Source organism: Perca flavescens, chromosome 15 (genome assembly GCF_004354835.1).
Source record: "Perca flavescens isolate YP-PL-M2 chromosome 15, PFLA_1.0, whole genome shotgun sequence".
Classification (NCBI taxonomy): Eukaryota; Metazoa; Chordata; class Actinopteri; order Perciformes; family Percidae; genus Perca; species Perca flavescens.
The window spans coordinates 14525703-14552151 of NC_041345.1; the positions used below are offsets into that span (position 1 = coordinate 14525703).

The 26449-nt window shown below is 39.1% G+C and overlaps 3 protein-coding genes across 7 annotated transcripts in view; 2 read left to right on the top strand and 1 right to left on the bottom strand.

Annotated features, from left to right (window-relative positions):
• The window catches only part of dnm2a (dynamin 2a), a 33826-nt gene extending 29384 nt beyond the window's left edge, over positions 1–4442 (top strand). For 4 of the 5 annotated variants that reach the window (XM_028598547.1, XM_028598548.1, XM_028598550.1 and 1 more), the window contains 3 exons: positions 816–1039; positions 1357–1620; positions 1938–4442. In XM_028598547.1, the coding sequence (XP_028454348.1) occupies positions 816–1039; positions 1357–1620; positions 1938–2010 (561 nt within the window). In that variant the 3' untranslated portion in view covers positions 2011–4442. Of the gene's footprint in view, positions 1–815; positions 1044–1356; positions 1621–1937 lie in introns of those variants that run through there. The other variant, XM_028598549.1, reaches the window with a different exon arrangement.
• Positions 4443–6546: 2104 nt separating this feature from the next.
• tmed1a (transmembrane p24 trafficking protein 1a) lies at positions 6547–8441 on the bottom strand. Its single transcript, XM_028599261.1, has 4 exons — positions 8247–8441; positions 7394–7491; positions 6914–7100; positions 6547–6765 (listed from the first exon to the last, which is right to left on the bottom strand). The coding sequence occupies exons 1-4, from the start codon at positions 8439–8441 to the stop codon at positions 6547–6549; spliced, it is 699 nt and encodes a 232-aa protein (XP_028455062.1).
• Positions 8442–13385: 4944 nt separating this feature from the next.
• Positions 13386–16920, top strand: tnfsf14 (TNF superfamily member 14). The gene is made up of 5 exons (XM_028598607.1): positions 13386–13543; positions 13696–13976; positions 15549–15582; positions 15671–15742; positions 15942–16920. Exons 2-5 carry the CDS (start codon positions 13782–13784, stop codon positions 16364–16366), a joined length of 726 nt encoding a protein of 241 aa, XP_028454408.1. The 5' UTR covers positions 13386–13543; positions 13696–13781; the 3' UTR covers positions 16367–16920.
• The last annotated feature ends 9529 nt before the right edge of the window (positions 16921–26449 follow it).

Below are 26449 nucleotides of genomic sequence, written 5' to 3' on the forward strand. Positions count from 1 at the left end.
AAATCCCCAAATATTTGTATTGATATTGGCCTTAAAAATCCTTTATCGGTCGGGCTCTAATGCCCATCCTACATACCAAATAAACATTTTTGTACAAACCATGTAGACCTTTATGCATACATGAATGTATTATTTCAGTAGCTGATATGCAGACAGTTATGTTGCCATTATTCAGCAAATGTATCATCCTACACTACTATATTCTTTATACATGTAATCAAGATACCTGATAAACCAGTGAGCTGAGCTGAGATCAAATAAAATGCTATTTAATAAGGTCTAAATGTCATCGCACCATGGAGGTGTGCATAGTAGCATTTCTTTTTCTTGTTCATTTTAGTAGCAACAGTGGTCATGTATTTCATGTTCACACAAGGTCAACAACTTAAAGACACTAATTAACAGGATTTATGGTGCATGCTCACATTGACTTATCCACTGTCCATTTATTAGGTTTTATTGTGGTGATCTCACTTAATGGCATCTCACACACACACACACACACACACACACACACACACACACACACACACACACCAACACTCGCTCCATTGTCCACTAGGCAGCTCCTTTTCCATGGTTTTCTAATATTTATATATTATTATTATATATTTTGTTCTCTAATCAATACATTGTTTTTTGGACTTGTGGTTAGATAGTCCCATCCTTTCTTAGCAATGGTCTTTTACTTCTTTCAACCACATTTTCCAATTCATTAACCTTCCTGATCATTTCACTTTTGCTCGTTTTTTAGCGATGCAAGTTGCCATACTGTGTTTTAACACTGTGTTTTAATACTATTAACTTCCATTCAGGCAAAGGATTTCATCCACTCAGAGCTGCTGGCCTATCTCTACTCGTCTGGGGACCAGAACAGCCTCATGGAGGAATCCCAGGATCAGGCCCAGCGTAGAGACGAAATGTTGCGCATGTATCATGCACTCAAGGAGGCGCTGCTCATTATTGGCGACATCAGCGCCAACACGATCACCACCCCAGTACCCCCGCCCATAAATAACACCTGGATCCAAGAAGCCAGGTGAGATCAGGGTTAACTAGCATTAAGTTGAGCTTCAGGTAAAACTGCTGAACAATACAGTATCTAATAACAGTTTTAAACTGTGAGCAAGTTTAAATGGATGAGATATGGAACAGTGAGGGAAAAAAAGACAAATTGTTTACCTTTTTAGTATTATGCTTGCCTTCCTGAATTTGAAAAATTTTACAATCCCACAAAAAAGAGCATCACACACCTCCGATAAAATGCCCTCACCTCTAGCTCTACAGGAGAATTAATGGGATCTTTTTAGGTGATTATCACAATGTCAGTTTCATTTAATCATATCCCCCTCTCAGCCCCACCCCTCAGCGCAGGCCAACTCCTACAGCTACCGCGGCCCCCAGCCGCCCGCCTGCTGTTCGGGGCCCAACACCAGGACCACCCATGAACCCTTCCCCTGCCTTCGGAGCTCCGCTCAACCCCTCTCCCGCCTTCGGTGCACCACCAATCCCGTCTCGCCCAGGCCCACCCATCAACGCTTTCAACAGCCACCAGGATCCCTTCAGCGCACCCCCACAGATCCCCTCCCGGCCTGCCCGTGTCCCACCCGGTGTACCCAGGTAGGACTTCGTATTATGATGAGATTACCAATACTTTGTGTGTATCTTATGCAATTTTTGTTGCACTGTATTTGTAATGTTATCTCACTAACTTCTCATCATCTTCTGTCTTTTAAGAGTCACAGGCATGGTTAGTCATTTCTCATTCTCACCAGTTATCCCATCTTAGTATTTAATATTTTGGCATTCCTTCTCCTCACACTCTCCCTCTGTCCTCCCCTTCCCTCTCTTCTCTCTGTCGGGTTGTTTTGGTTTCTCCACTGTCTCTTTGTGAGTACGTCTCACTCCTTGTTCTGTTTCTTCTCTCCCTGTTGTAGCCGAAGACCCCCTGGTGCTCCTTCTCATCGGCCCACCATTATCCGCCCTGCTGAGCCCTCCCTGCTAGACTAGACCTGTCGAATAGCCCACCTAAGTGTGTGTGTTCTTGTGTGGATGTGTGTATCTGCACACTAAAGGCCAGGGGCGGGGGCTCAAGGGGAGGGGCTGACTGATTGCGATGCTAATTTGCATCGTCCAGCCACATTAATATGTCTCTCTTCAAGCAATGTAATAAGCTGCTAATGCCATCTTTATCAGTGCACATGGATGTCAGGAAGCCCTTAACCACTTAAATATTACATTTGACTGCTGTGGAAATTGTGTAATACAAAATAAAACCCAGCTGATCTGTGGGATGCATTTAGCTTCTATATGTAGGAGATGAAGTATCAAATTCAGTTAGAGCTCTTTTTATTATAAAAACTGGTTTATTTCTTCTGACAAGGTTTCCAGCAGAAGCTCATTGAATAACTTACTGACTGTTGGGTTTCCTCTCCCCTCCCTCCACCTTTTTAGAATGGCTGTGGTTAGATATGTGTAATATACACACTTAACCTGTTGTTAATGTTTTACTGGGTTTTCATTTCCTAACAGATTTCATACCTAAAACAATAGTTAATTATAACTGTTGTTATTTTGGTGGTGTTGTTGTGTTCCGTTGCGTTTTTTAATTTGAGTGACTTTGTCCTTTTTAATGACCGTCATAAATGTAGCTTTAAAAATGAAATCCTAATCGCAGGAAAAGCCAAGCATAAAAAGACACAGGGCAGGGTTGCATGAGAGAGTAGCTTCAGCCCCCCTTCTGTGAATTGTCCTTCCACAATAAAAAGATGTCAGCCAGATTGGCCATTTTAATCCAAGCACTTCTAGCCATGTAGCCTTACCACAAGCCACTCATAACAGGGAGGATGTAGTCCATTACCAAAACACTATGCACAAAAACCGGAGAGCCGGAGAGGGACAGGCTGAAGCTTGTCTGAGTTTTGTGAGATGCTTTCTCTCCAATAATTCTGAGTTTTTAAAGCCTTCATTTATAATCCCTTTACTCTCAGTTGAACCCCAATGAGACGTTCAGCCTTCGGGTAGATTTAGTTCATTCCTGGATTAACTGATTCATATAGAGCCGAGCACAAAGTTCTGTTTCCTCTCAGAGGATAACTCGGTCGGGCGTGTAGAAGATGATGTGATTTTAGAGTATAAAGATGGTATTAAGCATTTAGGAGTTGGCACATCTCTTTCTGAGCTTAGTTGTTAAAGACATGTATTATTGCTATGACTCCTGCGTCCGTGCATTAAAAATATTGTATATAGCTGGCCTATAATGTGGAGTTAGCACTTGTATCTCATTTAATTGCAGGGTTGATGACAGAAATATTTTATTGATTCTAATCAAAGCAAAGACATGTTAAAACCTAGTCATCCTATTAAAGGAAGCACTAACATTGTCATTTCATAGTAATCTAATAGTAATTCTTGCATGTAGGGAAAAAGAGATTGGTCATCTCCTGATGCACTATTTATAACCTGGGCATTTGTCATTGCTTTTGATATTTTTGGTTGCAATTGTATCAGCTGTACATCTCAGCTCCCCGGCTTCCCCTGGACTTTTATTTGGGGTTCTGCTACAGAGATTAGCTGTCTAAATGTGTCATATGTTGGAAGGGCACCTGGGGCTGGACATCGTCTACACAGCTGTGATTATTTAAATAAATATGTTGATTGCTCCTTGAGGGTATTTGACCATTTAAAACCAATTTAGGGGGAAACTGGTCAAGTGGGGAGTGATGTTGGGCTAGTAGAATGTTTTCTGTTTTAGGTTTGATCAGTAGTGTGGTGAGCAGGTAGTGGTGGGAGTTGTGGTGTATGAAAGCACACTCTGTCTAAAGAAGCGGTCTAGACTTTTCTCTGTTCTCAGCACAGAGCATAGACACTTAATTAGCCAACAAGACAAAGAAACTAAAGAATTCAAATTGTCCCAAACAATGGACTCATGAGACAGAGTGTACTTTTTCTTCCCCTGTATTTCTCTACAGGTCTGGCTTTCAATGACAGTGCCACAAGGATTAAAATAAGCTTCTAAAGCTGCCAAATCTTCTAGATTGCAGGCCCTTCACATGGTATCTTACCCGAACCCCTGCTACACAAAAATTAGCTCATGTGATAAAAGTTCTTATTGGCCATACGTTTCTTGAAGTCTCCTTGTCCCTTCAGCCTGCCCTTGAGAAGCCCAGACTGTAATACTCTGTAATACATTAGGTTGTGGTAATACTGCCTTCTTCCTAATGGATGTGCCCTGCCTCCTTCCTCTTTTCCTCCCCTCCCCAGTCTAGGTCTGGTGGGAGGGGTTGGAAACCAACCTGTAAAAATCACTTTTCTTTTTGTTTTGCAAACCCGTGTCAAGTGCCTCTGTAGCAATGAATTGATTTTAATAAACAACATGGACTGATTTAGGATGGAGAGTAAATAAAGAGGTGTTATGTACAATAAAGGGACTGGCTCTGGTGGTTGGTGTCTCCTTGTGTCTTGTGTGATCCACTTTCTCTTCTCTCTCTCGCAGACAACGTAGCTCCATTCACCTCCCTTTTTTATGTTTTGCCTTTGCACAGCATTGAGTCAAAGTAGATTTAATGTGACACTGATCAACAGGAAGAGACCCTTTGAAGTGGAAGATCTACTTTAATTCTCTGTTGTAAGACAACAAGACTTCCAAGGGGATGAGAATGTTTTTTATAGGCACAATATATATCGAATTTAACCCAAATGCATAGAAAGCCCCCATTAAGATTTTTTTGTCTTGAAAACTGTTGTGTTCTAAATCTGCTCAAATATGTTGTAGAGGTAATCTCTTCTTTTTTTATATATATAAATGTTACGTTTTTGATCTTCAACGTTACTTATTCAATCCAGGTTTATGTGTTTATCATCCTCCAATGAGAGTTGTGGATGATCTCTCGCTAACAGATTGCCTCATTACAAATGCCCTTGCTGTTCCAGTGACTGCTCCTGCAGTATTACCTGTCAAAGTGCATGTCACAAGGTTAAGAGATTAATGTTGGTTGATTGTTCCTGAACAGGCGCCCGGCTCCCCGTCGAAACCAGTGGTGACTTTGACCAGCCTGAAGTGGACATGAAGTGCCTTCAATCCATGACAGCAGGACTACAGAAGAACTACATATCTTATTTTCAGTTCACTCAAACAGAAAAGCTGCCTGTTACTGGCTCCACATAAGTAATTGAACAGTCTGTAAAATATAGTTATCGTTTCTATAGTCAATGTTGTTTAAAAAGGTTCTGAGCACTAAAATGTATTAGCATTTCCACAGAACCAAGGTGTAATAGTGGGGAATCTAATTTAACACAAATCTAATACGAATCTGTTCCGTCTCCTACTTTTTGCCACACAATCAATTTATCTGAACAAAAAATAATTTGAGATACAGTATTGAACTCACCAGATAAAGACTTGGTGCTGTTTTTATTGTTATTGTATGTCTCTCTTCTTTGATGACAACGGAAAATACCTTTTAGTGGTGTAGCATGGCCATTGAATATCAAAATGTTAATGATGCTGTGCAGTCCCAGGAAGTTTCAACACCGTGAGAAAATATAATGGTAGTGATTGAAATGCACAATAAGTACAGCCTTATGTACAGTATGTTTTACCCCTTAGTGCAATTGTATGAACCAAATGACTGCATCTCCAGATGTAGAAAATGATCAGGGAGAGTGACTGTGTAAATACTTGTTTTTTTTATCACAATAAATAATTTAGATTTGATCTTTCTAAACAGCCACAGGCTTAGTTAAATAAAAAAGAAGTACACTTAGTAGGTGAGTTTTCTGATATTTTGTTTGTTTTGGTTTGATAAAATATAGTCTAGAAAAATGTCCTGCAAAATGTAGTCTGAAACTCAATAAAACAAGATTCCAGTCAGAACAGCTGTGGTTTTCTAGCTTCCCCAGTGACATTAATAGATATCAGTGCTGCAAGTAGTGGGAAATGCATATGCATTTTTTAAGGAAATGGACAACAAGCCTATTTGAAGAACGATAAATTGCCTGACATGTAGATACATAACAGTAAATTAACGTTGTGGAACTCAAAATTGTAATTGTATCGGTATTAGTCTGCACATCAGATAATTAGTAACAACTGTAAAATACAAATCAAAGTATATCAGTATGCAATTCCTTAACTCTTATATAGACATTATTTTCAACCAGCCTTATCAGCATAATAGAATTCCTGAAATTCAGGCTTTTGGTTTTGGTGTGCCACCCCAGTTTTTTCAGTGGCCCCATCTGGCCACCCCTTTGAAAATATTCTGTGGGTGCCACTGGCTGAAAGTATTTGTGTGTGTATTTATGTAAGTTTAATGTATGCACAGTATGTGCTTCTGTGTGTGCATATGGCAGTACTGTATATATAATTACCATGTGACTGAAATTAAAAACATCAATGAAAAAGCACAAAAGTGTGAACTATCCCTTTAAATTAGGTTCCCAGTGCACAGGTCAGTTAGGGTATAGACTGTAAAAGGTTTTGGGTCAAATGTTCAAGTTGTGCAGGTGCTGCACTCTCTTGGCTGGAGGTAGTTTTTGTTGTGACTATGTGCAGACCCGCTTGGTGTCATCGAAGAGGCGTTGCAGGGTGTAGATTTGAGTGACAGCGACGGTGAGCATGACAAGCAGGTTGAGGCAGGACCAGAAGGACACCTGCCACAGGTTGTCCTCCAGAAGGTAGCGGTCCCTCGCCTCTAAGGCCCGCAGCACAGTGAGGACCTGACGGCTCCTGTCCAGGCGCTGGTACACAGAGTCCATCCTCGTCTGGAAGAGGATGAACAGCAGACAGGAGGAGATGGGAGTCAGTGCTGAGACGTTAAAAAGAATGACATCAGATAATTCAAGTGTTCTCTGAAGGAGAATCATAGACACAGCAGATGCAATAGCTCTTTGTTTTTCCCCTCTCACTCACCCTAATGTCCTCCAGTTTATACTCCAACATGCTCTCTGTCGTGGCCACGTCCGCCCACTCATTTTGACCTCCGCCTGCACTGCTCTGACCATTAATAATCACCTCAAAGAACACCATCTTCTCTGAGAGTTTACTAAAGCTGTTGTCGAAACATAACCGGTAGTCTCCAACCTCTGTGAGGTCCACCCTGCAGAAAATAATAAGGAAACAGCAGGGGACATTTTCTCTCAACAATATCATGGTTGAAACTATTAACTGTAATGGCAAAAAAAAATGGTAGTCATTTGTTTTGTTTGTCTTTATCTGTGGGTGAAAATGCATAGCACAGCGTAGTTTTAAAATTTATTTTTTTAGAAAAGGAGGAAATCAAGTCTTGTTTTTATGAGTTTGGGCACATCAACTCTTGACTGAAAGAGTATTACAGGGATTGAGCATCACATCAGAAGCATGAGGTTTTTGGAGAGCATGTAAGTGACCTACATGTGAATGCCATCAGATCTCCTGAAGTCAGAGACCAGCCGGTGTCCGCTGGGTGAAATGAGGGCAAAGCCAACATCCAGACCTGACCCAGCTATCACCTGTAAAAGAGCAGTTAAGGTCAGTAATGCAGCATATCCAGACAAGCCACAGCCAGAACTGCTATCTGATATTCAAATTAAAACCCTCATAGTGCACTGGCTCACATAATATGCCACAGTGATAATAAATTTGTGTAGGGAAATTCTCTCTTTCGCTAACTAGTACTGCCTGCTCTTTGCCCTCTAGTAAAAGGAAAACTCAAGGTAAGACACAGTTCAACAGTTCTGATATGGAATCATTAACCTTCTTAAGGTTTTGGTTGTTGTGTCAGAAAGTACAGCTCAGAACGGAGAAATACTTTGCACATCTATTAGATGAGGAAGGTCAAAAGTTGCAAAGAAACTCCTGCACACTGTCTAGCTTCCAGAGGGTGCAGTAGTAGTAGTATGATGACTGTGTTGTAAAGCAATGCAAAGGTCATGGCCATAAAATGACTGAGCTTGGCAACAATTGTACTTTTGAATTTGTAGCAACAATATGTATTTGTATTTTGTATTTGAAATTAAGTAAACTTAGTAAGTAAAATGAAGTACTTTTGCAACATGTTTTTGCAGAATCTATAGCATCAGGATAAGTGTCTTCAACAACAGTAGGTTTTTCTTATCTCTCTGCATGCAAGACCAAAGTCCAAAGCCCGTTCACTCATTTTTCAGTTAGACATAAAGTGATTCAACACTTTAAACCCATTATACTGTCACTGTACCTGACAGACACAGAGACAATAAGATAGAGAGAAAAATTATACAGTATTTACCTGGTATTCAACTTCCATGCTGTCGTTCTTTGCTGTAGTTTGGTAAAAACACTCTGTGCTGCCAGCAGATAATAGAAATGTGAACTCCATGTCTTTCTTTGGCCCTAAACCCAAAGTCAAGTCCACAGTCAGAATTAAACATGCCAGCAAACAGAGCTCAGCAGACACACTTATCATCCTCCACTCGCAGTGCATAGTCCATGTAATCCACTTTCACCAACTATGAGCAACTTTGTTCTATGTTACACATGCACGATAAAGCAAGTTTACTGTATATCTGTAATTGCTGACTCTCATACTCCGACGGTTGGAAAATAACCTCACAGTAAAGTTCCTTGATCAGAGCTGAATAATTGGAGCGCACTATCTGCGCAGACCATTAGCGTTCTGCAGTCTGAACTTCAACCACATGCAAAACTGAGGTGGGGTGACAAGGTGCAATGCACTACATGATGAGCTTGATGATGCATGACTGTGCCTGGTGTATATGACTTCCTGTAAAATTAGTGTAAGTAAAAGTTTTTTTTTTTAATTACTTATCATACTTTTTGTACTGATCTTTACTTGCAAAATATTATTTTCAAAGATTAATTCCTTCTAACAAATGTTGTACTTGTCATGTGCTCTTCCATTCTGTAGGGGGGGCTGTGGGTAAAACCAGACAAAAAGCCTGGGCCTACAGCATGGACATTAAGGATGTTTTAAGAATAACTTGATATTGTTAAGTGAAAAACTTACAGAAATTCTGATACACAGGGTACAACACACATGCTGAACTGATGATTCATGATGATGTAATGCCTGAATTAATGTAGAATCAGGAATTCCACTTGCTCACTAAAAAATGATCAAGTCACTGAGTTTGTAGTTAGTGCTGTATAGTTTTTAACTCACATTTTCCTCATACATTAATTTATACGCCACCAAATTAGGCAGATGTGTGGTGAGCGTTCTGGCGTCTGGCGTCGTAAGGCGTTGTATGGCTGCCTTGCATCACCCAGGTGGGTGCTACACATTAGTGGTGTTAGAGAGCAGTCCCCACCCCCCCTCCCCCCAAATGCGCTTTGAGTGTCTATGATAAAGCGCTATATAAATGTAATAATAAAATAAAAATATAAACATTACACATATTGCTGCATGACAAAATGGTCCTTATAACCTTTTTTTAACAAGTTTTATTTAGTTTAATTAATATATTTTGTAATTGTTTAAAAAAGTGAAGTGTAGCACAGAAGAGTTATGAAGTAAGTTAAAAGTTAATGTTAATTAATGATATAGTGCAAATTCATAGTGACTTGATCATTTCTTAATGGTGAGTAGCAGGAATTCATGATACATCCTGAATTATAATGCAATGTTATCATCAATAATGCATTATACTTCCTTCCTTTGACACACTGAGCTGCTCTCTCCTCTTCCTTTCCATTTGTGTGCATCCCGTCCCAGAAATGCTTGTTACTAACCTAGCTCTGAGGAGTTTACTCCCCAGAGTCCTTATGTTTTTTTTTTCACCCAGTATAGTTCCTTGGAGAACGTTGGCACCAAGATCTTGGTTGCAGCTGTTGCCGTGGTCCTGCTGCACTCCCTGCTAAGCTCTGCGGTGCCCTGCAATGTCATGCTGCGTCCTGCTGAACCCTGCTACTTCCTGCTACGTCCATCCATGCTCTGCTGTGCCACGCTACATCCTGTAACGCCCTGCAGCGCCCTGATATGACATGAACTACTACAACTACCATTTGAAGTCACTGTTCTATTATCTTTAATGGGACTATTATTGCTACTGTTCATCACAGCCCCAACCGGCACTGTCAGACACCGCCTACCAAGAGCCTGGGTCTGTCCGAGTCTGTCTCACTGCTTGCTCTTGGGGGAATTATTAGAATTGTTGGGGCTTTGTAAATTATAGTGTGGTCTAGACCTACTCTATCTCTAAAGTGTCTCATGATAACTCTAGTTATGATTTGATACTAAAAATAAAATTGAATTGAAAATAAAATAACATTGAATTATAGTTATACATTACTTAAAGGGATAGAATTTGAATTTTTTAAAGTGGGGTTGTATGAGGTACTTCATCCATAGTCAGTGTAGAACCTACAGTTACAAGTGGTCGGTAAGCTCCTGATTTGGAGAAGCAGGCAGGAGGACAGTCACAGATGCTAAGCCATGTATGCTGTGGACGGGGGCAGCAGCAAAACATATTTTAGCCACCTAAAAAAGGCCCACCTAAATAAAATCAATGTCAGTTTAAGTGTACGCTGTATTTAGAATTTTTCCACCGCTTTACCTTGCCGTCAGACAGTCCTGTTTAAAGCAATACTAACTTTTCCCACTTTGGTCCCCCTATAGGTTGTCTCATTGGTACTACAGCCGCACGAGCTGTGGTTCCAATGAGACAACCTGAACCGAAGAGGGAAAAGTTACATAGTGTTTCTCGTCAACGCCACCAGACTCCTTAGATTTATATATATATAGATAGATAGATATAGATATTAAACCTAATAGATGTGCTTGGATATAAAATTTGGATCTGGATATAAAATCAATGCCTCAAACTCATAAATGATGTTAATGAATTGTTACATCCAAACATTGCTATGTTTTAAAATTACAGCCTTGAAGATCTCCATTTCGTTCTCTGCGGCAGCACTTATGGCGATAAACGGTAATTACAGGTGTGTTTTTGGACAGTGTGGCCTGTGTAATATTTACTCACAACGCTAGCAGAGTTTGGAAAAAAACACTGCTTCACTTAACAAGTGAGTTGAAGAGCGAGTCTGTTGTGTTACCTCCGCTTACCCTCTATGGCGGACCAAACTCTTTTGGGTTACCTCATTAGGCGATAGATAGTTACTGTAACAGACATTAATTTAATGAAAATCTTTGAGATGATTACTTTAAGCCTTCTGAGAATGTCACTTATCTGGGTATTAAACATGTCTCTCAATTAGATAAAATAGTACAGTGCAATTATAAACCTATAATTGAATTGAATTGAATCAGTTTTAAAATCTATAAAATGATGCATATATCTCTTAATTGGCAGGTTAAATGTATTGAAAATGAATATTCTGACTAAATTTTTATTATTATATAATTGATTGCAGAGTATTCCCTTAGCACCAGCAACAGGACTGTTTAAGAGAATAAGAAAAATATTTAGCAAATTTGTATGGAATATATATGACATCCCTGACTTCTGGAAATTCCACCGAATGCATGTCTTTTCCTGCCGCTTTCTTTGTGTTAGAATTCCGGTTGATTTATGAGGACTATGGCTAACTGCTCCACAGATCTCTGCAGGGTAAATTGAGACAGCTAGCTAGTCTCTTTAATCTGAGTTTTCTCTCGCACGACTAAAACAACTTTTGAACGTACACGTTCTACCAAAACAAGTTCCCCCTGAGGCAATTTTGCAGCGGCTCCGTGCAAAGCTTAGCGCCGCCCAAGAAGATTGTGATTGGTTAAAAGAAATGCCAATAAACCAAACATTTTTCTCCCATCCCTGAATGCTATGTGGACTAGCCAGTGTTGCCAACTTGGGGACTTTGTCGCTAGATTTAGCAGCTTTTCAGACCCCCTTAGCAACTTTTTTTCAAAAAAGCGGCTAGCGACTTTTTGTGGTGTTATTGGAGACTTTTGGAGACTTGTTCTTACTATTCTCAACAAGCAGCGGGTGCTGCCATGGGCCCCTCGCCCATCTGAAAGCACTCACAAGTGGTCCAGTCCTCGCACAGCAGTTCCTCCCAGCTGCAGTCAGAGCAGGAGATGTTGACCCCTCCGCGTCTAGACTGAAAATGAATCACGCATGCGCTTGCGGGAAGCCCTGCTGGCTTTTCCCGCCCAAAATGTAAATGTTCTTTGTCTAAAATAAAAAACTGCTGAGCTGGCCTGGTCCTGGGCAAGCCAGCTTTCTATGAGAATTCTTTAGAATTTCTTTTTTTACTTCAAAGATAGGCTACCTAAGTAATAATTATCAGGTAAAATAAATTCCTGTATTGAATTTGTGATTATTTGGCTAAATATTTCTATTTCTTTCTATTTACCTTGCCGACACAACCACTAAGCTTTATGCAAATGATTGCGTAATGACGGCACGAATATGCAAATGAGCGTATGACGTCATCTAGCTACTTTTAGCGAGTTTTGGAGCTAGTGCTAGCTACTTTCATTGAAAAAGAGTTGGCAACACTGGGATTAGCCAGACTCTCCTCCGCAGACTATATATTTGTAAGATGTGTTAGAGCAGTATCAGTGACAGGGTTTAACCAGAATGGGATTCTTTGTTTATCTCTGCAGAAAAAAATCTACTAGAAGGTCAGAAGTCAGGAAAGGAGCAGAGCAGCACCACCCCGCTGCTTGGATGTCTTTCCATCTCTGTACATCACATCATGCTTGTCAGGTTTTTTAATTCAGTTTATATTCGGCCTTGTGCCCTCCTGCCCCTTCGTTGGTCATTGTGAGAAACATTCTTAACAAAGGTCATACATTACATTATTACTAAAGTCTGCAGTATTTTGTACTTTAACATGTAAGCCCACCCTCTTTCAAAGCCTTCACTTCATTCCTGCTAAAAGGCTGTGGCTACCATTGGCGCCCCCTACAAATGATAATAATAAAAAACAATTAATTTTTTTTAGTGCTTCAAGTGAGAGTTTGCGAACTTGTCTGTTAGTGACAGAGGACAAACAATTACAGGTTCAAAGGTCTGATCCTAGAATCGCCCCTGGTAGCTACCATTTTTTCCCCCTCATGTTCACTTCCATCTATCACACAAAGACAATTCTTTTGGGAGGTGAATAAACTATCACATAGGTGTGATCCAGAGAAAAAGTGTATAGCATTTAAACCACTAAAATGCATACACGGTCTAAACTTGTCACTTTGCCTCACCCTACCCCGGCTGAGTTTGGTTGCTTCAGTATTTTTATTTTCTAATATGCTTATGCCTCGCAACTCTGTTCTGTTCTCTGCAACAACGCACAAAGGTTTAACATCTTAAACTCCATTTATGTCAGTATCTGTTGCTGTCAGACTTTAAGCCAGAGAGAGAATATCGGCGAGAGAGGAAGTGTGAATAGAGCTATTTCAACATTGCTTCAACAGTGAAGTGGGAGGGTGTGAAGGGAAGGTAGAAATACATTTTGCTTGGTCTTCCACTTAGTGATTGTCGTCTTCTACCTTGGTTGTAAGGTTTTGCAGCTGCATTGGAAAAAACATTGCATCAAGGACAGTATCATTTTGATGTTTGGAGTTTTGTGCAGACAGGTGCATCTCAGCTTTAAGAAGGTGCTCTGGTGATACATCTCAATATTACTGTATCTGAGTTGCTCTATGTTCTAATCTGACTACTTGTGAGCCATCTCCACTTGAACCAACCACAAGGAAGCCCACCCATTTTGCTGCTGTTTCACCCAGCTCTGAATCTCAAGTCTATTTTTCTCTGCAGTCCCTTTGAAGCAACACCCTCTGCCAACGTCTGGAGGATATTACCAAGCAGAATTGGTTTTCAGTTACAGAGAGAGCCCCGTAGGTATGTCCAAGGATGGATACCCCTCTGTGTATGTGGTGGACACCCATGCCACCCGGCCTCCACTGCCACCCAGGCTGAACCAGGTGCGACAGCGTGCCGGGGTGGCACAGACCCTGCTAATCCTGCTGGTGAGCGTGGCGTTGTGCGGCATGGCCATAGAAGCCTGCTTCATCTACCGTCTCTACCAACCTAATTCTGTGAGTATCAACCCCATCTCTGAGTCGGCCCCTGCTTACAATACGCAAATACACGTAATCCTGTGATTTCTTATTAACGGAATGTCACAGTATCTCTGTTTTTGATTAATTTCATTTCCTTTTAAATCCCTTTGAATCTCACTTTACTCATAAGATCTTATTCAGCTTTAACGCCTTATTCTCACTTTCACTTTTCTTGTTTTCTAACAGTTTTCTCTTACTTGTTTTCTGTCACCGTCAACCTAAAACTCGTCAATAACACCTTTAGTTTTCTAGTTGTAAGTATTCATAATGGGACTTCTGCTTTTCTCAGAAACATCTTGATTTTCTTTAAACACTTCAGTCTTACGTATTTATACTTTAATATTTTTATGCATAAATGGAATTACATATGAATCGAATACATATTGATACTATTAAGGTCAACGTTTTTAGACAAAGATAGCAAACTACAAAAATGAATGACCTCGGAACATAAAACGGCATCGTGAAGATTACGTTATCTGTGTTTTAAGCCCCCAATGTCCTTCCAGGCAATGCTGGAGACATTGGGGGCTTAAAACACCATCAAGCGAAATATTATGAAAGCAGCAAACTTTCATGTGTTGGAGACGAGAAAGTCACTTCAGAACTGTAAAATTTCAACATTGTGAGTTTTAATTCAATTTACAATACAAAGTACAAGGTGCAAGGACAATTACCATTGTTCACATAACTACACGCATATCACAGAGTCACATGCTACCTGTGGGAAACTGCCTGTTATAATCAATGTAGAAACTGTTTAAGTTTGAGTCTATTTGTGGTTACAGATGTTCCCATCGTGTCATGATGGAGTTATGGTGTGATTTAAAAAAAAAAACATTAGAATATTTACACTTTATACAACACTTGGAGATCTTGTTCGAAGCAAAGGAATCTCGTGATAGGAACAAAACTGACATTTACTCCAATCAAATTTTTTTTCTCCAAAAACTGCTGACGGTGAAATAATATCACTGTTATGGGGAAGAGAGTAGAGATGGAGAAGTGTGGCCTATTTGTGAGAAATCTCCTCTGACGTACCCCGGGTGGTAGGGGCAGGCAGACTTGATAATCCATGATGGTGAGTGGCCAGTGAGTTCACTGTATTTCTGTGACTCAGTTTCCTGTCCTCATCTGATGTTCTGTGTCAGGGCAGCACTCATGGGGTAGGGGGAGAGGGAGGTGGCTTGCTTGTTTTCACACTGTTTGGCACACAAGGTATACACACGGTACAAACAAGGGACGGTGGAGAAAAGGAAGTGGTCTATTTCCTGTAGCATGATTGTGATCTGCTTTTTGCTGATTACCGGAAAGATAGACCTGTTATACTTTGTTCCACAGAAAGATAACATCATAGAAAAACCAAAAGGGGTCCTTCAAACAAAATTCCGATTTTATAATTTAGCGAGATCGTCGTTTTTTTACATCTTATTTTCACAACTTGGTCAGTATCCAGCAATGGTGATTGCACCTACTTTTACATTTGCATGCTCACAAACAAAAACAAATATACAACTGAGAGGTAAACAATTTTTTCCCCCATTGCAGGCCCCCTCAGCATCGTCCTCTAAGCAAATCGCAGGTATGTCTCAGCACAATTTACTCAACCGATAAATGTTACTTCACTTACTTAATCAACATCAGTGACAATTTGTCTGGTCCTCACACAGGTCAAGTCATTACTCATCCCACTAAAAGTCCCGGTGTTATTCATCCTTCCAAACCGGTTGCACATCTGACAGGTGAGACCAGTGTTGTTGTTCCTCCATTAACATAGTGTTCAATTTATTACCAAGGCAGAAAATAAATGACATATATTGTTGTAGCCTTTGCTCTTTATAATGTATTAGTCATTTTAAACTCCCTGTTTAATGTGACAAATGCATTATGTGAATATAATGAAGAATCTTCACATTGGTGCTGTTCCCCCCCCCCCCACAGATGGACAAGATGTAAATGTAGATCATGAAAATCCTATCATGGCATGGAGCATGATTGCAGGCCCTCTCCTCCATGGCATGGACTACAAAGACAGAGGTCTCGTCATTCAGAAGGAGGGTTATTACTATGTCTATTCCAAGGTTTCCTTCTATTCCACTGATCATTTTAACCACACTGTTAATCGGATCACTGACCGGTACTCTGGGGGAGAGATTCCCCTCCTGATGTCCAGATACTCTTCCAGGGAAACGCGATCCAACAATAGGGAAACGCGATCCAACAGTAGGGAAACACGATCCAACAGTTACCTGGGTGGAGTGTTTCACCTCACAAAAGATGATGTCCTTTTTGTAAAAGTGAGCAATACCTCAAACATTCTGCGACACAAGTCCTTTGAGAACATCTTCGGTGCATATATGATATAAATATCACATTGATGTTTCACAATGGATTCAAACGCTCGGAAAAGAGTAAATAAAAGTTGAAAATAAATGCTATAGAATCTTCTCGAGAATGATTCATTCTCTTTGAAGAAAAAGTAGGTCCATAACCGGAAAGATGAAGGTTTGAAAACCTCTTTGTGCCTCTTTGAGTATTGTGAAGGTTAGGACCGTGCTGGAGGCTTTTTTTATTGGGGGGTGAACTCCCTACTTTTTTGAGTATGTGTATTTAAAAACTTTTCTCATCAGGGAATTTTTATATGCTTTTTTTATACTTTAAACATAATCGTCTGAATGTTACAAAATGAGTCATTATAGATAAAAACTTTCATACATTGTTCAGTTTTTTTAGTATAAGCGTATGTGTCATATTCATGCTAAAATTAAAAACATACAAACTGTCTCCTTATACATTTCTTTTCATTCTTGCTGTGACACATACTGCACACTATTTATGTATTCCTCCAGTGGTAGAATGAATGATATAACCACTTTAATTCTGCTGTATGTATGTACAATATTGTATACAGCATACTGAAATAAACACATGATTCAAAACTCCTGTTTGTTGGTTTTCTCAAGCTTTTTATTGAGGCCGTCATGTAGCTGAATTAAACTCACTTCCTGCTGTGACAGATGAGGCCGTGCAAAAGTCTTTGCTAAGTGGTCGCAGTAGCATCAGTTTCACCCACTCAGTCCAACCACACAACTCACACTGTAGAGAAATGTTTTTTTAAATAACACAGTGACACGTAACAAAGTGTCAATAAGTAAACCACCTTCAACCAGCATGTGTTGGTGCCGTATACACAGTATAACTTATATGACAAATGTACTTGAGTTTAAGGGGTTCAGAGGGACAGTAGCTGCAATAAGTGTATTCCACTGTTCCACACATTTAGATCGTATCTAATATATTATATTATCTACTATAATGCTATATAGATAAAGACATGCTTTCATCACCGTGGTGACAAGCATGCTGACACTCAAAAAGCTTCATCACGGTTGGAAGCTTCTTCTTTTTTTCCCTCTTTTGTTCATCTCTCATACAGTCACTGTTACACTTTCCCCTTCAGCTGTGCCTGTTCGAAGAAGCTGCTCTTGAAAACACCCACAGAATTGTATATTTGTAAACTGTAGAGGAAATGGTAGTGGGGGCTGCAGTGGGGGGGGGTTGGGTGGTGGGGTTTCAGCCAAAGATTGCCTGACTCACTTTTATTTCCAACCCCAGACCCGGAGAGCAGAAGATGGTGAACATGAAGTGTGTGTGTGTGTGTGTGTGTGTGTGTGTGTGTGTACTAGTTTTGTTTTAATTGGTAAAACACTAATTACAGATCAGACTTTTGCTATATATAGTCTGAACTCATAAGTAAACATGTTATCTATCAAATCATGGGTGGCCTTATTATCTCAGACATTTTATAGTCTCCTCTCATGAGTCATTATCTTCCAGCGCTGGCTGGCCTGTGAGGTGTGAGAGACTGTAGTAGCAAAGGAGGGGGAGCTGTATCAGGTGTGGTTGGGATTCCTGCAGTTTAGTTTCCTCTAATGATTAAACATAGTTCTAGACATGACTTGTACAGAGAATTTGTGTGGGATGACAGTACTCATTATTTGTCTATGATCTCAATCTAATTATTCACACTTTCCTGTATGAAACAAAACCAAAACATATTTTTCCATTGATAAAGCATTGTGATGTAAGATAAAAATCTGATGAGAAACTGTCAAAAATGTTCTCAATAACTTTGGAAAGAAGCCTTTCTACAATGAACCACGTGCGGCACCTAGAGCAACATTGTTCTGTAAAGCAAAACTGAAAGGTGGTCATGCAACACTCCACACAGAGCACAGCTGAATACTGTCCCCTTGTGTTGGTCTCTAGATAAGGTGGAGAACAGTACAGAAGAGTGCTGGCATTAATTAAGCAGAGCTTCCAGAGGGTCCACTTTGCTGCTGAGTTTACTAAAAACATCTTTAACAAAAGAAACTCACACCTTTTGTTTATACATTATGTGCTTGATAGTTGTTCTCTCTCAAAAATCACCTCACATATCTTGAATTCTGACAAATATTGTTTTATAATGTGTGTCATTTTTTACTAGCAGTTGCTGATGAGCGAAAGAGCATGTTATTCACTGATTGCACATTGAAAACATGATTTTTCTTTAGCCTATATTTAACGAGGTTAGCAGTCTCATTGAGGTAAAGGATCTCTTTTACAACGGAGACCAGGCCAAGAAAAAAGCAGTGACACATAACAGGCAAAACACATACTGTACAAACACATGGATTTGTCTGACACCCCACACAAGCTTTCTCAGTGTCGTTTGGGTGAAAATGATGGAAATTAGGGTTTTTCACAGACATCCTTAGGCAGATACACAACTCTTGTAACGTCTGCCTCGACAGTGGCAGTGGAAAGCAAAGGTGGGGACAAACCAACCCATGCGGATGCCTCTAATACATGAGACGAGAGTGGGTGGTAAATGGGTCTTGGGTGCATTCGAATTCAACATCTTGGACCTCTCCTCAGGAAGTGGTGGTGGCAACAGCTAATAGAGACATAGGCCTCTGTGGCTGACGTTTGGAAAAGAAACCTCAGTAACTTGGTAAATGTGTTGTCTTGGCAGTGATGACTAACACCACGTTCCAATGACCGTTTGTGTACAGTATCTCTATTGGTGTGATGTAGGTCAGATATAATAATAATAATAATAATAATAATAATAATAATAATAATAATAATAATAAATAATACATTTTATTTATATAGCGCTTTACATGGTACTCAAAGACACTTTACAGTAAAACCAGCACGTATAGCACATTAAAAACAGATAAGCAATAAAGCCAACACGTAAATCAAGCATATTAAAAGCAATTAAAAACAATAAAACCAGTCAGGTGAGAAATGTAAGACTATTGTAATATATCATGTTGGATGTTTGTGTAAGATGATGATTTTATTTTGCTTTGTCAGTCTGGAGAAAATATTCTTCGACAGCATACGGCACGGAAGCTCCCCCCGTATCTTTCTATTAGTGACTCATTATCTGCGGGGTCCCACTGTTAACTTATGACCTCTCACTTTCACCTCATATCCAGGGTCTCAAAATGACTCACAGTCAAAAGCACCAATTGATCTTTGTAATTTCATTGCTTTGTTTAGCTCTATATTGGGTCTTTTAAACGCATCAAATATTTGACAAAATATAGTTTTTAATTAGAAAAATGGCAGCAGTTACAGTATGTCGATGTAGTCAGATGTAAAAATGTTCCCAGAACAAATGCTTTTATGAATGCATAATCACACTAACGTACACAAATCATCAGGGGTGCGAGCAGTTCCGTGATGCATTAAAAACAATAGAAAATCATTGACAAAACCAAATATTTCTCTCAACCTCTCTTAGCACATGAAACTTTCCGCATAAACCACCATGAGTTGTGATTTCACTTTTCATAATGTGTGATACAGGTAGGGAACGAAATTTGTAGGTTAGTTCTGTCAAGTCTTTTTCACTTTTCTTTTTTCACACTAGTAGTTTTTAATGAAAGGATTTCAGAAGAAATTGTTTTTACACCAGACCTTTGTCATCATTACTTTCATATATATATATTTTTACAAATATGTTAAGTATAAACTGTACAGAAGAATGAAAAGTACTAAGCAAAATAAAACATACATGCAAAAATAACTTGAAAATTGAATAAACAAGCAAACAATACACAAGAAAAGTCTTTTCACTTTTCATTTTAAATTTAGATTATGAAAATGGAAATTATAATGTATGGAAATGTGGTTCTTGTTTTTACATAATTAACAAACATTTCTTAAAATCATTACAGACAGTAAAACGACCATAATATTCCATCATACCATGTCTTAACAAATACATAATATCTTTATTTACCTACGTACAGTTACCAACCATGTTGTCTGTAGTTTGTATAATTTTAGCTTCATATTATTACAATAATTAATCAAGAAAACAGTACGAACCTACATTCCAGTGACTCACTAACAATATACGGTATGTTTGCCATACAATGACATACATTGTCACACAGTGACATTCATTAATTGGTAATTCACTGGCCTGCCCATGGAATGTTGTTAAATACAATCTGTATACGGTATATATTATAAGTACAAACAATAAATAAATATGACATAAATATATAATTCCTACAGTTCAAAATAATAAATCAGCGAGTAGCAAAAAAAGATGTGGTGCAAATAACACAGTTCTGACAGTAGATATGGCACTTCAGATAATACATTCTCTCAGTACTACAATTACACATTGTAATTGTAAGAAACTCCAACAGGGGAAAAAAACAATCAAGTACAATGGTTCACTCTGAATACCTGCTTTGCTGACTACAAATGTGCTCCTGATCACAGCTATTTTTGAAGCAATGACAATTTTGCTTTTCTAATCCATGCAAAAATACAGTATACTTGTTATTACAGTATTTCACAGTTTTAAAGTTTGAATTTGAAAATGTCTTCCCTTAAGCACAACAGCAAAGAAGCAGATTTGTAGTGATGATGTAATCCTTAGACCAATCCTGGAGCTACTATATAGTATATTTTACTTTACTGGCCAAAATAATTGGACACATTCTGTTTTAGGTGGATTTTTCTTTTTAGTAGACCAGAATTTAAAGTGGTGAGGTTTCTACAGAGCCTGCGGGTAAAAGACGATGTCCAATGTTGAATCCAGCCCATTCATGCATTATCTGTGACTGCAGATAAACAGTTAAGTGATTTGCTGATCTGGTAATCCAAATTCCAAAGACAGAGGTCTGTTTGGTAACAAGTGAACAATAAGTGCATCTGAGCAGGTCCCAGAGCTGGGCGGGTGCCCTGGAATATGCCAAGGATTTAGAATATAGATATGTATTGAATTAAAGCTGCATCTAAGGCTTGCTCATGTAGATAATATCCAACTGAGAATTATCTTCATCAATTTGATCATTGGCTGGCAGGTTGACCTCCAGGGTGTCTCCAGCAGTAAGCACCTCTACCTTGCTGAGGAGGCCGGTGCAGGATGTGTTTTTGTTAATCCCACCCCTCAGGATATCTTTGCCCTTCATCTTCAGACTGACTGTGTACTGTGATTGCCATGTATCGTTACATGATAACAGTGTCACCCGAAGATTTAGAAAGAAATATCCGTCCATCTTTATTTTCAGAAATGTTCCTCCTTCTTCTGAGATCAGGCCTGGATGTGGATTCTTTGCTACCAATTTCATGTTCCCGTTGACTGTGGATGACAGAAAAGTTTCCATTAGCTGTGAGTTTGTTTTCTTAGAACTGTACAGAATATACTGTGTTGAGACGATTTCACATGAAGCAAAGTATATTAACTGCTGCTGTGCTGTAATTAGTGACTAAATTACATCTAATGGAATTACATATTTCCTCTGACCAGAACATTATCTGTATTTCCAACAGCTTGTAAATGGTGACCTGACTCATTGTGTACACATTTTTACAGCCTTGGTCATACAGCTGAGTATAGAAATTCTTAAAATAGCTTTACCTTCAGTAATCTTAAAGATCAGCATTAAGCCTTTGCCCAAGGGAAGCCCATGGTCGGAGACGGGCTGTTGAAAGATGAAGAGATCCATAAATCTCTAAGTGTGGTGCCTACTGCCTACATGGCCCCAACACAGACACACAGACCAGCTACACAGAAGTTACTTTTGTTTTTCTTTAAACGGTGGTGATAAGACTATTACCTCTATCTTAAAAGTGAGAACATAATAGATCATACACTATCTTCAGAAGGAAAATGAAGAGACAGTAGTTTAGTGGCATTTCCCCGAATGTGGTAATGACGTCACTGTGCTTCCTCCAAGAAGTGAGGAGAGCGGTTAGACTATCTGACGTAAATATCTAAGTAACTCAAGAAGAAAAGTAATTTGAGACACAGCTGCCTTGTCAAGATTTGTGTGCCTGGAATAGTGGGATTGAAAAACTAATCAAAAACTAATAACAGTAACATGATTCTTAATCACCAAGAACATGTGTGTTGAGATTGTAAGAATATTTAACACAACACAGAGAGGTCAACAGGAGAAGCACAAACTCTGAAGCTGCGGTTTTCTTACCGAAGGCGTAATGTTTGCCTGGATTTGCGTTCCGGTCTTTGGTGTTACAGCGTCACTGTTCTGATACTGGAGAAGGAAACAGACGCACAAAATATGCTCATAATAATAAATAATTAATGACAAATGTTAAAAGAAGGTTTTGATGACACAAATGTGCCAGTGATGAAGGTTGACCCATCTGTAGCTGCAATAAACATTCAAATTCTCTAAATGGCATTGCTAAATTTGACAATGCTAAATCAAAATTTTAAATGCAAAGCAGTGTTTATCAAAAGCATATTCCTTTCAAATATTTACTCCAAACTCTAACAATCAACACCTTTGCTTAGGTATTCAACCATAATGCTAGACTTTAAATTATACCAGTTATGCTCAACTAGGGTTGTATTTGTTGTGCTGCTTTGTTTTTCTCTCTGGGTTATGATGGTGTATGGGGGTTTTCATCTGAACATCATGCCAATGCTACCACTGTTTGAGTCATAATAGAGGTCTATGTAACTATCTGCAGACCACAGGCAGTCTTTCTCACTGGCTATGCTACTACCTAAACCACAAGAAAGAACAGCTGCACTGCACAGGTGTTTAAACACAACATGCATCCTAAACTTTATCAATTAATTCAAATGTGATGTGGCTATGGTAAAACTGATTGACAAGTTTACAATGTCAAGTTTGTATGTCATCATTAACGCCCATGAGATACTGTAACATTCTGTAAATTCAATCTGAGGATATTTTAAGAGGTCTCACCAGGTCATGATGTCCAGCTGTGAAGAAGAGGACGATAAACACAACCTGGACAATGGAAAGGATGGTGATCCACAACAGGAGGATGTGGATTAGGGAATGCTGAGTATGCTGTGGCATCGTCAGTCCGACGGCAGAGCTTAGAGCGGCTTGAGGAAGACAGATATTAAGAACTGACGACTGAACAGGTCCTGAGTTTCCTCTGCTCTACACCAAAGCAGTGTGTGGGTTCGCTTCCTGAGCTCAGTGTGTGCATGTGATGAGGACGTTCTTGATGTCTGACTTTGTTCTGCTGTGCCCTGAGTATCTGTACAACAAAGAGGAATCCAGATGGTACTTCCCCCTGTGTGTTGCTGCAGGCAAACACAGAAGGCCCATGTTGTATGTGCATTTTGGGGCTGGCCCTTTACTCCTACTCACTACGACTCACACAAAAAGGAGGAACGCTCAGTACCAGGAGCAGAAGGAAGCAGCAAAGAACTTTAACATAAATTCATTCCAAAATGAATCATTCAGTTCCTTTTTTAATGACGAGACTTTATGAAGAGTGTTTGAATGGTGGTGGTGGTGTCATCCTTTTTTACATTGGTGTCTGGCCAACAATGAAAGTCATTGCCTTGCTGATATTGCTCCATATTTTCCCTTTTTTTTTACTCTATGTGTCTCGATAATAAACAAGGTATAATAACAGTTTTTAACACACTTGAAACTACTTTAGAAAAGGATAATGCGCAGAATTTGAGTAAGGGTTAATTAGAACAAGTAAACAAGGATCCAATGTATTAATCAGCATTGGTAGCTTATCTCTGTACATTTTCATTATTATTAGTATTATTTTCATTAAAATATGTGGGTAAAAGGCTAAGACCAGGAAATTGCAGAGATAAAATCTTTTTTTACTTGATAAATTGAATACAAAGTATACACAAATAAACTAGAGTGAAACGTATGGGCAAGCATACATTTGATACAATATTGCATACCAGGAGGAAATGACATCCTTACTGAGTAAAAGCTAAGACCTTTCAAATACTATTATTTACGTCCACATCCCACTCTGGGTACAAAAATATACTTCCTTAACTTTCAAAAATATATGGTTAATAATGTCAAACAAATGTCATAGTGGAAATGTCATGATAGGTTGTTTACTATTTGCACTTATTGAAAATTCCCACCTCTACATAGATTCAGGTTGAGGTCAGTAAATGTGGTTTCACTTTCCCTGTTAGCACTTTGCTTGGGGAAAGTTTCATAGCAGCAAAACAGGATGGGGCTTTGGTTCAGGTATGTGTCATTAGACCAAAAAGAGGACTCAAAGACTAAATACCTGTGGTAGGGGACCTTTATGACTGACAATGGTCAAGTGACACAGTAACAGATAACATGCCCAGACTTATCACTGACTTCAATTCACAGTGGTTGAAGGAATGTATTTTCACTGCAGAATAGTAGGATTGTACTTTGGTGGTGGGGTGGTGATGGCGCAGTGGATATGACATGTGCCTTTGGTGTGGGAGATCCGGGTTTGATTCCCACTGCGATACATCAACCAATGTGTCCCTTAACCCCAAGACACTTAACCCCTAGTTGCTCCAGAGGCGTGCGACTGCTGATATATAGAGCAATTGTAAGTCACTTTGGATAAAAGCATCAGCTACATGACATGACATGTAATTTTAGGTGAATGAGTTGGAAAACAATTGCATTTTTGGGAGTCAGCAGTATTGAGTCATGTGCACATTTGAAAAACATGGGTGTTTTGAGTGTGGCCTGTGACAAACATGATAGAAATGGAGAAGGAAATCTGATTGTTTCAGCAATGTTTGTATCATCACTTTGAATTGTGGTTGATTAAAACACTTTTGGTAAAAAAAGCCAGACCAAATGGCTTAGCACTGAATGAATCATAGTTTCATTTGAGAGGAACAGAGGAAAGACGGTGCAATTAATCATTCAAAATGAAATTTCATCCAACATTATCGGAGTGGTTGAGGATGGATACCTGTGGTAATGGGCTAAATTAATTGTGGAAACAGTGACGCATAATGTCAAAGTAGGATGGAAAATCAGCTCAGATACGACTGATGGCAATGACACCAACATGTAGATTGTCATAGACTGACAGTGACTGCAATACATGTAAACACATGGTGGAGATATCTAAAACATTACTACACCATATGTTAAAATCCTTAATTTGACATCCCTAAATAACATCAAATCAGTAGAGGAGACATCATTGTGACCCCAGCCATTTTAGATCCACTCCTCAGTGACTACTGTTGATATACAGTACAGTACATTTACTTCCTCTGATGTCCTAAATGATGATGATTTACAGCCATCTAGTGGATGTAAATTAATAATGCACCACACAGACAGACAGACAAAGAAGAATAGAAAATGTAAGGCTATAAAACTAATTATAATATGCTTTATGCTGCCCTACAGTCAGTGGTGGCAGAAGTATTCAGATCCTTTACTTGAGTAAAATTACTAATACCACACTGTAAAAATACTCTGTTACAAGTACATTTCCTGCATTCAAAATGTAGAAAAGTATGTAAGTATCATCAGGAAAATGTACTTAAAGTATAAAAAGTAAAAGTAAATTTTGGAAACTGGAAATGATCAAAACAGTTCTGTGTTTGAACGGCTTATCATTTCAGCTGGACTTGTAGGCCGTCTTATTGTTGGGTGGTTTAATTTATAATGAAACACTGTATTTTATGCTACATGTGTTTTGTGTAACTAATAACTAAAGCTGTCTGATTATTGTTGTGGCATAAAAAGTACAATATTTCTCTCTGAAATGAGTAGAAGTAGAATGTGACACGAAAAGAAAAGAATCAAGTAAAGTACAAGTACCTCAAATTTGTACTTAAGTACAGTACTTAAGTACATGTACTTAGTTACATTCCACCACTGCCTACAGTAAATGTAAAACCTGAACTCTGATCCTAAACCACATGTGTGTCATCAGTGAGGGGTTTCCCAAAGACACGCCACACGTTAATAAATACAGCAGTGGTGAAGACATGTTTACAAAGGTGCTTCGAAGTACATGAAAATATGATATATGAAATACTTTATATGTGGACCGTCATCCCATTTGTCACTGTTAGAAATGACATTATAAATGTATCTTTAGTGTATCTAAAACTGCAATAGAGAATGGGGGAAAACATT